At 36.3% G+C, this 14,829-nt stretch overlaps 1 protein-coding gene across 2 annotated transcripts in view; it reads left to right on the forward strand.

Moving 5' to 3' along the window:
• The window catches only part of Diaph2 (diaphanous related formin 2), a 915,994-nt gene that overhangs the window by 379,881 nt on the left and 521,284 nt on the right, over window positions 1-14,829 (forward strand). For both annotated transcript variants that reach the window (XM_045140096.1, XM_045140097.1), the window contains one exon: window positions 3,440-3,534. In XM_045140096.1, coding sequence (XP_044996031.1) covers window positions 3,440-3,534 — 95 coding nt within the window. The remainder of the gene's footprint in view (window positions 1-3,439; window positions 3,535-14,829) is intronic.

Consider the following 14,829-nt stretch of genomic DNA (forward strand, 5'->3'; position numbering starts at 1 on the left):
AGAATAACAAGAGAGTTTATTTTGTTAAGAAATGTGCTATAGAGATTCAGATTAAAATAAACAATTCATCATTTTAAATTGGTTTGAATATTACTATTGAAAGATAGAGTTTTCTAATAACTACTATGATTTTGTACATTTGTTAATTGTTAGTATATTTTCTTTTTAAAGATGTTCAGAACATTTTTACAAGAACACAGTATGATTTTTACGTTCTGCTTGATTTCTGCCCACATAATTTATTTCAGTTCTGACTATCTCTATTATTCTTTATGTTCATGCAAACATTTGCCTCAATGAAGTCATATCGACTATTACATGAAAAAATAAAACATAAGAAAATGAGATATATGCTTATCTTCCACTTAGAAGAACTCACTTATATTCATTTTTAAAATATATTTAATGGAAATTCCAGTTGATTTTTTTTAATTTATTTTTTTTTTTTACTATGGACTTAATTAGTATGGATACATAATGTGTTGATATCATCCATTCCATCATTCCTGTCCCCATTCCACTAGGTGCCCCCCTCAGTGGAGTTGTGGGTATTCCCCATTAGGTTGTGAATTATATGTTGTGGGAGCAGCAGTCAGTTATTGGGGGAGACAATACCTTTGGGAATGATGTCCCAACCTATGATTCTTACAATCATTTTGTCTCCTCTTCTGCAAAATTCCCTGAGCCATGTGGGTGTGTTTTAATTCTACTTCAGTGATGTTCTCTTAGGAGCCTCTGGATTTCTGCTTTGGTAAGTGCTGACTATCCTCAGGGTCTGTCTCCTTCACCCGGGTGCTGATTGTCAGGCAATACTCTTGCTCATCTCCCCAATTTCTCTTTGGCTTGGCTAAAGTGTGAGGGGTAGTTTATCTCCTCGGGTCTCACTACCTTCTGAAAAAGAAAAACAGTCTCTCCAACGGAGAGTCAGCACGGGTTAAATGGGGGTAAGCATTATTAATTTAAGGAACATTTGTTGAATATAGCCCCTCCTTTAGCCAAAATCTAGTGGAAGTTGGACAATGAAGAATATAATTTTTGTTTCCATAGGATTCTGACCTGGTTCCTAGTTCCAAATATGGTTTCCTCTCAACTAGGTAGATCTCTTAGGCAATCATAAAGGTATTGGTTACCCACCAAAGATGTATGTGACCATTGCACTGGTGTGTATATCTTGTGAGGTTGTTTTCTTCTGAGTAGCCTAGGCCCCTGGTTACACAGATGGTTATTGGCCACATTCCCCTAACAGACTGGGGAGAATCTCTCTTCTAGATTCCAACTGAGTCTCTGTTCTGTGTCAGCAGCATATGGTGTCTTCAGCAATATAATTCTATTTATTTATTTGCAAGAAGAGAGAAAGAGAGTGAGAGAGAGGGAGAGGGAGAGAGAATATGAATGAATGAATGAGAGAGAATAGGCCTGCCTGGTCCTTGTGCCACTGTAAACAAACTCCAGACATGTGCTGCTTTGTGCATCTGGTTTTACATGACTGTTGGGAAATTAAACTTGGGTCATTACACCTTTGAGACATCTATCCAGCCCCATCAAGTTGTAAATTTTGTTGACACACACTTTCAAACTAATTGTGAGTTCTTCTAGATAAAATTTTTTGTATTATTTCAATATGATGTAAAATATATCCAACAAATTAAAGATTGGCAAGGGAAGTGGTTCATTATATAAAGCACATAACAGTATAACAAAGAGTGTCAGCAGAAAAACAGTACATTTATGAGTTATAGAGAGTTAAACTTTTTTGGCAATGTATATTAATCATGCCACTAGGGAGGAAGCATTCCAAGACTTCCTATGGAGGTCTGAAAACACATATAAAACTGAACCTTATAAATGCTATGTTTTTCCTCAAGTTAATTTTATATACTAGTCTCAGTAAGAGATAATCAGCAATAATAAAATGCAACAGTTAGTAGTTACATTAATATAATGTCACTTTTCTTTTTCAGCATATTTTGTTGTACTCTACTTACCTTTCTTATTGTGGTAGGAGATGTTGTACAAAGATAGCATGGCAGTTTCTTTTTGGTATATCTAATTTGTCAGCATTACAATTCTTATGCTTTTTGAGATATTGCTAAATATAATATTGATTGTGTGAGCACAAGCAATGCGATCCCTTAATAGCCAGTCATATAACAAAGAAGGTTACTGTGTTAGTAACCCTTTATTCACTGTGGCAGAATACCTAACTAAATCAACTTGATGGAGCAGAGTTTTATTTTGGTGCATGGTTTATGAGTATTTTTTTATTTTATTTATTTATTTTTTATTTTTATTTATTTATTTATTTATTTATTTATTTATTTATTTATTTATTTATTTATGTTTTGTTTTGTTTTTCGAGATAGGGTCTCACTCTAGCCCAGGCTGACCTGGAATTCAATATGTAGTCTCATGGTGGCCTCAAACTCATGGTGATCCTCCTACCTCTGCCTCCTGAGTGCTGGGATTAAGGGTGTGTGCCACCATGCCCGGTTTATGAGGTTTTGATCTATGTTTGCCACCTCTGTTTCTTTTGTCCATAAAGTGAGGCAGAGCTTCATGGATAAGATTGCATTGTGGAACAAAGCTGCTTACCACATGATGGTGGTGAAGGAGAGAACCAAAGAAGTGTACAGAGGGCATTATACATTCCTTGAATGCATACCTACATTAACCTACTGCCTTCAGCCCATGCCTTGTCTTTTGATGGTAGAATCAGCTATGAGTTAATGTAGGGATTAAAGCTCTCCTGATCCAGTGTGTTCCTCAAAGCCCCCATTCTGAACAGTAAATTGGGAAGCAAGCATTTAACATAAGAGTTCTTGGGAACCCATTTCATATCCAGTCTCTTACAGCTACTAAATTATTAAATAAAAAGTTGCATATAATTCACAAATACACTAAACAATGGGAGAGACAGAGTAAGAGGACATGGAATTTCATATTCCTCAGCACAGGACACATTTTTTACTTCTCCAAATTTAATATTTTCAGACAGCAGTTGTCTAAGCCTTTATAAGAGAGACTTCTCTCATTCTTAGGAAATGCTATGTTGGATACACCTGATAATTGACACATTAAATTGTAAATTAAGATGAAAGGACAGCTTGAAATAAAGTTGTAAATTCTGATGGGCCATTTTGTAGTAGTGCAATCTAAAATGCTTTAACAGATAGTCATTAGGACTATTTGTAGGAGTTTTACTTTCTATATACATATGCATGAGTCATAAACATTGTAACATGAGTTAATAGGCATTCTGGTCATGTAGATAGATTACTCCATTAAATAGAAAGAACTTACATATTTGTATATTTTTGTGAATTAGTATTAATGACAGAGAATTCATATTTTAAGTGAATAAAATGGGAATTGAGCATGCATTGGAACTTTTGAATTTTATACTGTTTTGGCTTTAATGATTTTTTATTTTTAATTTTAGCAATCTTCCTGGGATCTTACCGCCTCCCATATGAAGATATAAAGAACATTATTTTGGAGGTGAATGAGGAGATATTGAGTGAACCCTTAATTCAGGTAAGTTGGATATATTCCTTTATAAATTCACTTTCACAGAAATTTTACATAGAATGCTATCTTCTCAGTGGTGTCATGAAAACATACTTAGATAATACCATTAGGAGTCCCTATCTGTATTTTCTCATCAGTAGACTCACTTAAAATCTAAGATTGATGTCTGTTTCTCCCATTCACTAGCTACTTTGCTTTTAATTATAAGCATGAGATTTCATAGAAATATCATTTGCTGTCATTAACTGTTCATTAAATTACTTGCATTTTGTCATCATAATAGCCTCATTGAACAGCTATTGTTATTACCATATTATGAATGGAAATGCTGAGTGGTCAAAAGCTTCAAAGATTTCTATTTTTTCATGATCTATGGGGAAATATGGTAGATTAATCTTTTGTTGGGACCTTGACACGGGATGGAGAATATGTTATGCAGTGAATAGGTATTTATTGTCATTGAATCCTACAGCATCATAAGAGATAAGCCATAGTATATTCCTTTCACAAAAAAGGAAAGTAAACATTTTATACTTTAGTCTGTGGTGGTATGGCAGACTAGGAAATCAAAACAAGATCTCTTCTTGAGTCAAATTGACACTAACAACATTATATTATTCTACTTATCAGGGGTTCTCTTATTTTTGCCTTCCCATCACTAGGAACACAGGTTATTATGATTTCTGATCCTCATGCAAGTTCTGTTGTTTTGGACCATAGGCCTGCATCACATTTACCTTATATATATTGTTATCTGTACATATATGTGTGTGAGGGTGTGCATGCATAGACCTCAGGAGTCATGCTCAGAAACACCTGAAACTTATCAGTTTGGTTAGACTGGTAAGCCTGTGAGGTTCACGGATCTTAACTGTCTGCCTGAGATTATAGGCAGGCTCTGCCACACTTGACATTTTATGTGGGTACTGGGACTTAGGTCCTTTTCTTGTAAGGCTGTTACCTTATGGACTGAAATGCTTCACCAGTCCCTATGTTTTAAATATGGGCATGGTTATTTGCTATATGATTAAGGCTTAATGCATTATATAGGATTTTTTGTTGATGTTGTTGTTTTCTATGTGGCCCAGGCTGACCTGAAACTTGCTCTGTAGTCCCAGGCTGCCCTTAAACTCACATCAGTCCTGTTGAACCTCTGCCTACCAAGTTATGGGGTTAAAGGCATGAGCCACCACACCAGGCCTACCTACGCTTTCAAAGAACAATTCTGTTTATTTATTTATCTGAGAAAGGAAGAGAGAGTATGTGAGAATGGGCTCTAGGGTTTCTAGCCACTGCAAACGAACTCCAGAGGCATGTGCCACCATGTGCTTCTGGCTTATGTGGTACCTGAATAATTGAACCTGCATCCTTGGGCTTTGCAGGCAAGTACCTTAACCATTAAGCAATCTCTGCAGCCCTTATCTAGGCTTTTTGTAGAGACACAGCTCAGCCCTTATTTACAAACCCTGCTGGCTCAGTTCAGTCTTCTAGCCACCCAAATAGTCATTCATTTTCAGTGGCAAGACACCCTGGTATGCCCAAATACAAACACATACACACACATGCAAATAAATATAAAAACTAAAATCATTTACTTGACTTTTCTGGTTCATGTTATTGTGTGTGTGTGTGTGTGTGTGTGTGTGTGTGTGTGTGTGTGTGTGTGTGTTTGTGTGTGTGGTGTGTATGGTGTGTATCAAATAAATGTGTTTTTTAATAAAAGATCAAATTATATTAAAATCCAACCATAACATTACCATATATTTGTGTCACTTTAATTTGTATAAGTCTGGTCTATTTGAAAAGAATGGATTGCTTACAGTGGGAGTTAATTGCACATTATTTCAACATTTTTTGAATTTTCTCATTTGATTGATAATCAAATTTTTACCCAAAAGACCTTTATCTAAAATCAGAGTATGTTAGATTTTAGATTGAATGTTGGGAAGGAGAATGAGAAAGACCCAAATTTAGATATCATAAGGCAACTGTGTGCTTGCATATATTTTCTACTTGTCTTATGGGGTTGACCTAGACCTGGTTCATTTCTTCCTATTTTTAAATCTTCTTACACTTTTCTAATTGTTATTATTATTATTATTTTACTTACTTGTATATAAATGTTACCCTTTCTTCCTGTACAAAACAGGTTTTCTTAGTTTATGCATATTCTTTCCATGTACTCTAATTTCTGTCCCATACTAAAGTTTTGCTATTGTTGTTTTTCTCATTGCTTACTCTGTTAAAAATTTATTTTTGTGGTTTTACTTAAAGGCAAAAAAATAGTTTAATGCATCATAGTACACATGATGGGATGAGACTTTAATGGTAAGTCATCTGCATCATTAAGGTTAATATGACTATTGTCTTGGTAATGGATGCCCCAGCATATTCTACTAAAGAGGATACTCCTGGGTTGAAAGAATTACATGATTTTCCAGACAAGCCAAAAATACTGCTTCCTTTATGCAGAAGAGAACCACTAATAGCTCTTTCCCCCCACCATACCAGATAACTTGCTTCAGTGATACAAAAGCAATACCAAATTTCCATTCATATAAGCTGTTTATCATTGATGTCTAATTACCATGTAGCACATTGATAATGCATGACATTAAATATGTATCATCATATTAACTTTGTTGTAAGTTCCATTTGATTACAGTGCTAAATTCATCCATGCATAATCATAGTTTGTTATTCATGTTGCATGGTTGTCTCTTCATGACAACAAAAACAATAAAGACAATTAACAATATATCATATCTCAGGGATGCAAATTAGCATCAGTTATGTCTCCTAGCATTGGTCAATAATCTCTGCTCACTAGATGACAAATAATTAAGAGTTATTTGGCAGGATAAATGTTTTATTTTAAAAAGAATAGTGTGATTTCACTGAAGTGTTTAGGTTTTTAATAAAATCCATCTCCTATATTTCCATATGTTCAGATTTAAGCTAAAAATTTCACCATGTAGAAGATATGGACATTTCTCCAGAGTTGACTGTAATAAAAACATGAAAAAATGCCCTGAATCTTGTATCTTTAGTTTTTGAGGGGCTTTCAATATATGCAATAATGAGTTACTTTTAAATACTATATTCTACACTCAGATAATTCTTAGAATCATTATTTTGGGTTTCAAACTCTACTTTAGTTTAATTTAAAAACTGTTTGTTTATATTTATCTATTTGAGTGCGACATAGAGAGAAAGAGGCAGAGAGAGCGAGAGAAAGGGAGAGAGAAGGGTGCACCAGGGCCTCCAGCCACTGGAAACGAACTCTAGATGCATGCATCACATTGTGCATATGTCTAATGTGGGTCCTGGAGAATCAATCCTTGAATCAGGGTCCTTAGGCTTCACAGGCAAGCACTTAACCGCTACGTCATCTCTCCAGCCTCTTTAGTGTAATCTTAATTGATAATCTGGGGAGAAAACATAAGATGGTGATCTATATTTGTGTTTGCATTAGACATACTTCTATATGGAACTTTAAAAAAATGCAACTAGCAGTTTTAAAAAGTGATTCTGTTGTTAAGGAGCAATAAAGTATTGCCTTATTTGAGATAATTAGTGCCCACAAATGATTCTTATATTTTGATAAAACCTTCATATAGAAGTAATGCTCATATTTACAAGGCATATGTGGAACAAAATGTCTACATAGAAGGTAGTGCATTATGATACTATATGAATAGAGATATGTAAAATAGTGCATCTTTATTTTAATTAAGTTTTAGTAGATAGCTCATATTCCACTTAATAAAAAAATATAGGCAAAAGTAAATTCTTTCAGCAGTTCTTCCATTGACACTAATAGAAATAATATAGATTTTCATATTGCATTCCAGTTGTGGCAGATATCTTGAAAGTTAGTTTACACTTATAACTACTTCAAAAGTAAAGTACTTATTAGGCCTATGCTAGATCTCATCTTTAGTTTTATAATCAAGAAGCATATCTATTATTATATGGCAATCATTTCTTGTAAATATGTTGACAATTATTTCAATAAAATTGTTTTATTTTGTAACCATATGTATTATTCTGTTAAGAGAGCTAATAGTGAAGTACATCAATAGGACTGCCAAGAAAATAGGGATCTGATCAGTAGGTCTTTAGAGGGGAGCTATAGGTTAGAGTGGGCTGCAGTTAAGGTGGTTTTCCATGATCAAGTACAACTTGAACTGGACTCTGGAGTAATAGTAGTATTATTTTAAGGATTAGGAAAAGGGAATGGTGGGCACAGGCTTGAGAGATAGTATTCAGATGTAGAGTAAAGAGGTATTGAGGAGTGGGATTACTGCTAGACACTGACTGTGTGGTTTTGGCCTTTTGGAGCTGATTTTCTAGAGGAATGAGGAATGATTTGAAACCTTGGACTAAGAGATGCCTTGCAGTGCTGTAAATCCAGCGTGATGGACTATTCTGGTCAGAGTTAAAAGACCTGAATGCAGTAAGAATTATGGACTGAGGTTTGGCTTATGATGGTGACAAAGAGCTTTGCTTGGACTGGACTAGCACTTTGTGTAGGAAGCTTGCTGTTATGCCCCTATCTGAGAAGTTGTGCAGGGTTGTTTTGCATAGAAATGAACTGGAGTGAGCAGAGGGATATGGCACAGAAAGAAGAATCTTTGAGTGAACCACTGTCCTATCAGCTGCAATTCAGACTGGGCTACCTGGCCTGCATTTCTGCAACAGGAAGAATGTAGACTCATGGGCTGGAGAGATGGCTTAGCGGTTAAGCGCTTGCCTGTGAAGCCTAAGGACCCCGGTTCGAGGCTCGGTTCCCCAGGTCCCACGTTAGCCAGATGCACAAGGGGGCGCACGTGTCTGGAGTTCGTTTGCAGAGGCTGGAAGCCCTGGCTCGCCCATTCTCTCTCTCTCCCTCTATCTGTCTTTCTCTCTGTGTCTGTCGCTCTCAAATAAATAAATAATAAAAAAAATTTAAAAAAAAAATGAACAAAAAATATTTTTTTTTAAAAAAAAAATGTAGACTCTTAAAGAGGCCGGAGTGCTCAAGGAGTGTCCCGTACTTCAAAGTTTGCTTTATTCCCCCCAGGATTAACAAATTGGCACCCTACCTGGTATTGTGGAGTAAAAGAAATGCAGGAAAGGAAATTCAGGAGAGAGGGTCATTGAGTTTGCCATAGGGTCTTGTGTTTTGGAAATGGCCAAGGACAGTGTGAAGCAGGTTTGCTGGTTACCTGCATGGACACCCCATGGGGCCATGAGGATGAACTGTGTATTGCAGTGGAGACTCAGCAGAGGTGCCGGGATCATGAGTTGGCTGGTAAGGAAAGCTGCCGGCCCCTATGAAGTTTTCCAGGACTCTGAGTAGCCTAGCTGGAGGAGCGGAATTGGAATTGCTGGTTAGAATTATCAGACTTGGAGATTTGTCACTGGCTAGAGTTGATGGACTTGAAGCTACAGAGTTTGATGTTTGCCCTGGTTGTTATAAATCTTGCATTGGTTGAACATTTCTTTGCTATGCCCAATGTCATCTTTTGTAATATGAATGTTTATTCTGTGCCATTATGGTTTTTTTGTGGTTATTTTTGGTAAAATATCTTGGACTATGTGGATGTATGAACATCAATAGAATTGATAAAACTATGGGGACTTTTAAAGTCCTGTTGCTATTGTCCACCTTATGTTGGCCAGGGGATGATTTCCACCCTCTGTTCATGCCATCGTTTTCCCTTGCCATTATGGAGATTCCCCTGGAGCCTTTTAGCAAAACTAAACCTCCTTTTCCCAGAAGCTGCTCTTGGTTGGTTGATTTCTACCAGCAATGCAAACCGCATTGCAACAGTAAAGTGGTACTGAGAGTGGTAATGAGAAAACGTGTGAAAGATGACTAGTAGATTCATCAAAGTTATGCTATAGGAATAGAGATCACAAACTAGTGACTCCCAGCTTACCTTTTACAATCTCCCCCCCACCACCCTTCTCCATGTATCCACTTTTCAAATATGTTTTATTTGGCCATTGTAGTGCTGAAATGATGGGATTTTAATGTCACCCACTCTGCAGTTTGTCACAAGCCTTGCTACTCCTTACTATATTCTAATTTATTCATTTTGATGTTTACCCAACTGCTATAAACATTGCCTCCACTCCCTATAGACAGGTTGAATGCCAAGTGATACAGCTTGAACATGATCACATTTTTATTTATTTTAATGACATTTTTGTGAATGGATAGATATATAGAGGGATTATAATCGTCTCTTATTACTTTTCCTACACCCCTCCCACTGAGCTCCTTCTTTTTTCAAATAACTACATCTACCTATTTATTTATTTATTTGATAGCGAGAGAAAGAATGGGCACACCATGGCCTCCAGCAACTGCAAACAAACTCCAGACAGATATACCAATCTATGCATCTGATTTATGTAGGTACTTTGCAATTAAACCAGGTTCCTTAGGCTTCTGGGGCAAGTGCCTTAACCACTAACCCATCTCTTCAGCCCTGAACATCTTTTGTTGGTTCGTTTGTTTTTTCTCAGGTAGGGTTTTGCTCTAGCTCATGATGACCTGAAATTCACTATGTAGTCACAAGGGGGCCTCCAACTCACAGCGATCCTCCCACCTCTGCCTCTGAGTGCTGTAATTAAAGTCCTGTGCCACCATGCCCAGCCTGTTTGAACACCTTTTCTGCCCCAGATACTTACTCTTCTGTTTTTTTCTCATTGTAATTCACTGTGTGGGTATGACACATTAAGTTTAATTTTGATAGGTTACATAAGCATGAGTGCTTCTTACCCGTGACTATACTGCTGAAGAAAATGCCCTCTGTTCCTCAGCAACTATTAAGAATAAATAACTCTGCAGAAAGAGATGAGGAGAAGTCCCTCCACCCACATTGACAAAATGGACATGATTACACTTTATGTTTAGGAAATTACTGTAGCTATATTATATACTAGTTGGCTTGGTGTAAAGAGATACCAAAGAGGAAAGTAATTGCAATTTCTGGTAAAAATCAGGTAAACTAAATTCCTGAAGTACATGTGGTATGGAGGTAGTAAGAAAATAAACAAGAATAGTATATATTTAATACATAAATATTCATTGAAAGCTTTGGTGATATAATGGTTATACCGATGACAAAAATAAAAACTGTGTAAGAGAGAACATTAAAGACACATTTTAGCAAAAAAAAACAGTCAGCATCACATTAAAATATGTAATAGAATTCAGAATTGAGGTGAATATTTACAAAAGGATCATTGGAGCCATTTGCAAAGAAGTGATTTGGGCATGGTATACTACCTATTGTATAAGTATGAATGGTTGTACAGCCAAATAAATATCACTCCAGCACTTATTACAATACAGCCAAATAGAGTCTTATGGAATGATGAGTAAGAAACTAAGGCCATGGGAAGTATTGCAGTTACCTTCTTGTTGCTGAGACAAACATTCAGCCAGAAGTATTTTATGGAAGGAAAATATTTCAGGCTTACAAAGTCCAAGAGAAGTTCCATCAGGGTGGAGAGAGCTGGCTCACTTCCACAGATGCCTTGCACAGAGACACAAAATATAGTCAGCAAGCACCAACAGCCAGAGCCCCATTTGGCTCTTTATACACCTTAAGGCTGGAGTAAAACATCTTCCCCTAGTGTCACTTCCTCCAGCAGTCTGTTTGGGATTTAAGCTGCAAGCTTAATAAAAGATTTCAGGCTATGGGGAACGAGCATTCATATTGAAACTACCACAGGAAGAAATGCATCATTGTCATTTAGTTTTTTAAAATATTTATTTATTTACAAAGAGAGAGATGGGAAGGAGAGAGAAAGAGAGAATGAGCATATCTGGGCCTCTTGCAACTGCAAATGAACTTGTGGGGTTCCCCGGAGGGGTCCCCGCTCAGGGCTGTCTACGGGACCCCAAGAACACTCACGCAGGACGCTCTCAATGCAAACCGCACGAGGTTTATTGATTCCGATGCATCGGGGCTCAACACAGATTCCTCTCGCAGGAGGAAAGGTGAAGAGCCCCTAGCCACGGGTTTGGTCAGCTTATAAAGGCTGAAAACTATAGGTATGCAGAGTCATAGGGGCTTTTCAGCCGTGGGTTCCCCTGATTGGGTGGGGCCCACGAGGCGGGCTCATAAGGGTCCCTCTGATTGGGTAGGGCGTACAAAGGGCCAGGTCCTTATGGTATACTTTTTACAAAATGGAGGTAGTTGCATACTTTTTACAAAATGGAGGCAGTTGCAAAATGGCAGTTCTGTGATTCAGTGCAGTAGCAAGCAAGCCATATTACAGAAGCTTAAAAAGGCAAGTTAGCAAAGCAGCTAGAAAACAGAGCAGCAGAAATATGGCAACTTTTATCCTTTCAAACTCAAAATGCATGAACCAATTTGTGAATCTGGCTTTATGTGGGTACTGGGGAATTGAACCTGGACTGTCAGGCTTTCCAAGCAAGCACCTTAATTGCTGAGCCATCTTTGCAGCCCTATCATATAAAAATAATGAAAATACTTAATTTTGATGTAGTAACACATGGTGTTTCTATCAATCATCTATCTGTATATACACATATATAATTTATAGATATATATGCATATATAGCAATCTTCAAATCATGTTGAAAATATCTATCTCCTGAAACATTTATTCTTTAATTTTGTTAGAAACTCAAAATCCTGCCTATTTTTTTGTAATATATAGTAAATTATTTTAATCTATGGTCACCCTACTGTGCAAGGATCTTCTTTTGATAGCTCAAACTGCTGTATTATTTAATTAGTTAGTTTTTATGTCTCTTTAAAAAAAATAAATGTATACAATACAACACACATCTGTACTTTTCAGCAAATATTGTTTTTATTTATGGTCTTTTGGTCTCTGTCTCCCTTTTTTAAAGAAAAGGTTTATTACTGCTGGATATTGAAGTATCTGGTATTTTATTTACTGATCTCTTACCACTTTCTTCTTTATTCTAATATTTCTTTACTTCCTTGTCAATTTTCCTTGTTCCTTTGTTTTCTTTCATTTTAAGCACATGTTTTATTTAATAGAATATACAAATCATTGTCATCAGTACCTCAGGTAAAATACAATTATAGGGTACCTCTTCAGTAAGTGGAAATCACAAAGACACCTCTATAGTTGATATCTAACTGCAATGCATATATAAGAATTTTCCTTTTTTTCTTAAAATTTCCAACAATCCTGTCTACATTATGGTTCTGAAATGTGCTTATATATCCAATATCATACTCTATAATATTTAGTATTTTACAGTTTTTTGCACTATTCTGTTTTCCCAAATTTGATTTTACTTGTCAAAGCAGATTCCATGATCTATATTGCTCATTTGTGAATACTCAAAAAATTATTAGAGTGAAGAAAAGGTTATCCAATCCATCCTCTGGATTCCAGGTAATGCTATGCCTCAGTCATCAAAGATAGATGGGTATCTATTGATTCTTCAGGGGAAACAAAGATTCTTCAACTTCCCTCAATTAACCATTTCTAGAGTATAATTATTCTTATAGTCAGGAAGTTCATGCATGTGTAATAGTCAAGCTTGTTTTTGTCTCCTCAATCCATCTTTGTAATCATTGATCTACTTATGTGGCTATCGACCATCTGTATTTTATGCAAGCTTGTGAGTCTGCATCACTTTGTGTGCTTTATAAGAGCTGATGACTTTTGAAGACTACCAGTATATCAATTAAGGTGATAATATCATTAGCATTGTAGAATTTGAAAATACTTTTCTCTTACCTAACACCTTGTATTCACTATTTTTACTTTCACAATTCTTTAGGGAAAGTAAGCCTTAACAGTGACAGTAACAATCATAAAAGCTTTCTTTTTCTCATGTGGAATAAATAAGTATTTTGTAGTCTGCTACTATGAAACTGCAATTTTTATTTTCTTTATCCATAAGGTATAGGTTTTTCTCTCATTTACTTTTAACATTTTATTTTAGTAACATTTAAATAAATTTTTCTTATCTACCTTGATTGAAGTTTTGTTTTGACCACTGTCTCATTTCAACTGAGTATTAAAATGAACCTATTCCAAGCCTACATTGTGGAAGTTTATTATCATCCCTTTCTGTCTTTGTTTTTTCAAGATAGGGTCTTGCTCTAGCCCAGGCTGACCTTCAATTCACTATGTAGTCTCAGTCTGGCCTTAACTTACAGTGAACCTCCCACCTCTTCCTTCTGAATGCTGGTATGAAAGGTATGCGCCACCATGCCTGGCTCTGTGTATAATTTTGATGAATAACCAGTGTTTCATTTGTGGCCCTCACTGGATTTTTTTTTTGTTTTTGTTTATAAAGAAAGAAAAAGTAACTTTCAGTAATGAAGTGTAATATAATATAATAATATAATATAATATATAACAATTTGAGAAACAATGCAAAATCTGCCTATTTTTATTTTGGACCATAACAAAGTTGTTATATATAGTTTAACAACATGTGACCTTTAAGGTCATTATTTTGTGGCCCTGGTATAATTTAATCCATAGTGGAACTTCTTTAAAAATCTTATGGGAATTTTGCAGGAGAAGGGGCAGAAAGAATATAAGTGCCACAGGGTGGAAGAGAATGTCCAGAGTCATTCCCCCCAGTGACTGACTATTGCTCTCACAACTCATAACCCACAACTCCATGGTGAATACCAGCAATCCCACTAAGTAGAGCACTCAGTAAAGTGCAGACAGAGAGGTGGAAAGTGTTGGTATCAACACATGATGTGTCCATACAAAGTTTATACTTAAATTTTTTTAAAAAATATTATGCTTTCCTACTATAGGTCCCCTGAACCTGTTGAGCTAAGGTGACAGTCAAAGTACACATGGACATTCCTTTGTACCTGTGCAACTAACAAGTGGCCGGTTTTACCTCACAGAAACTTACTAGTAGATTATATGGTTTTCTCTTCCCTCATTCTTCTAAAAGTCTTTGAATTACCATCTGAGTGAACTTGTGTGAAATATTTCAGAAGAGTCTACACAATGCTGGCAATAATTTTATTCCTTAACAACAATGACAAAAATCAGGGAACATCATGATATACAGAGACATTTATCGTACCAATAACTGTGGGCTAACTCCACAATGCACGACCCATGTACATCAACAAGGAGGGGCCAATGGGGAGGGGGTAGGTCACGGGTGAGCCTAATAATGGTACCAAACTGCCTGTACTTGCAGAATAGAAAACTAATAAAAAAAAATCAGGGAATGTTGTGGAAGAGGAGCTGGAAAGAATGGAAGAGCCACATGATGGGAAGGACTACTGTGGGATATAGTCCTCCCCC

The sequence above is a fragment of the Jaculus jaculus genome, chromosome X, assembly GCF_020740685.1.
Source record: "Jaculus jaculus isolate mJacJac1 chromosome X, mJacJac1.mat.Y.cur, whole genome shotgun sequence".
NCBI classification, from domain to species: Eukaryota; Metazoa; Chordata; class Mammalia; order Rodentia; family Dipodidae; genus Jaculus; species Jaculus jaculus.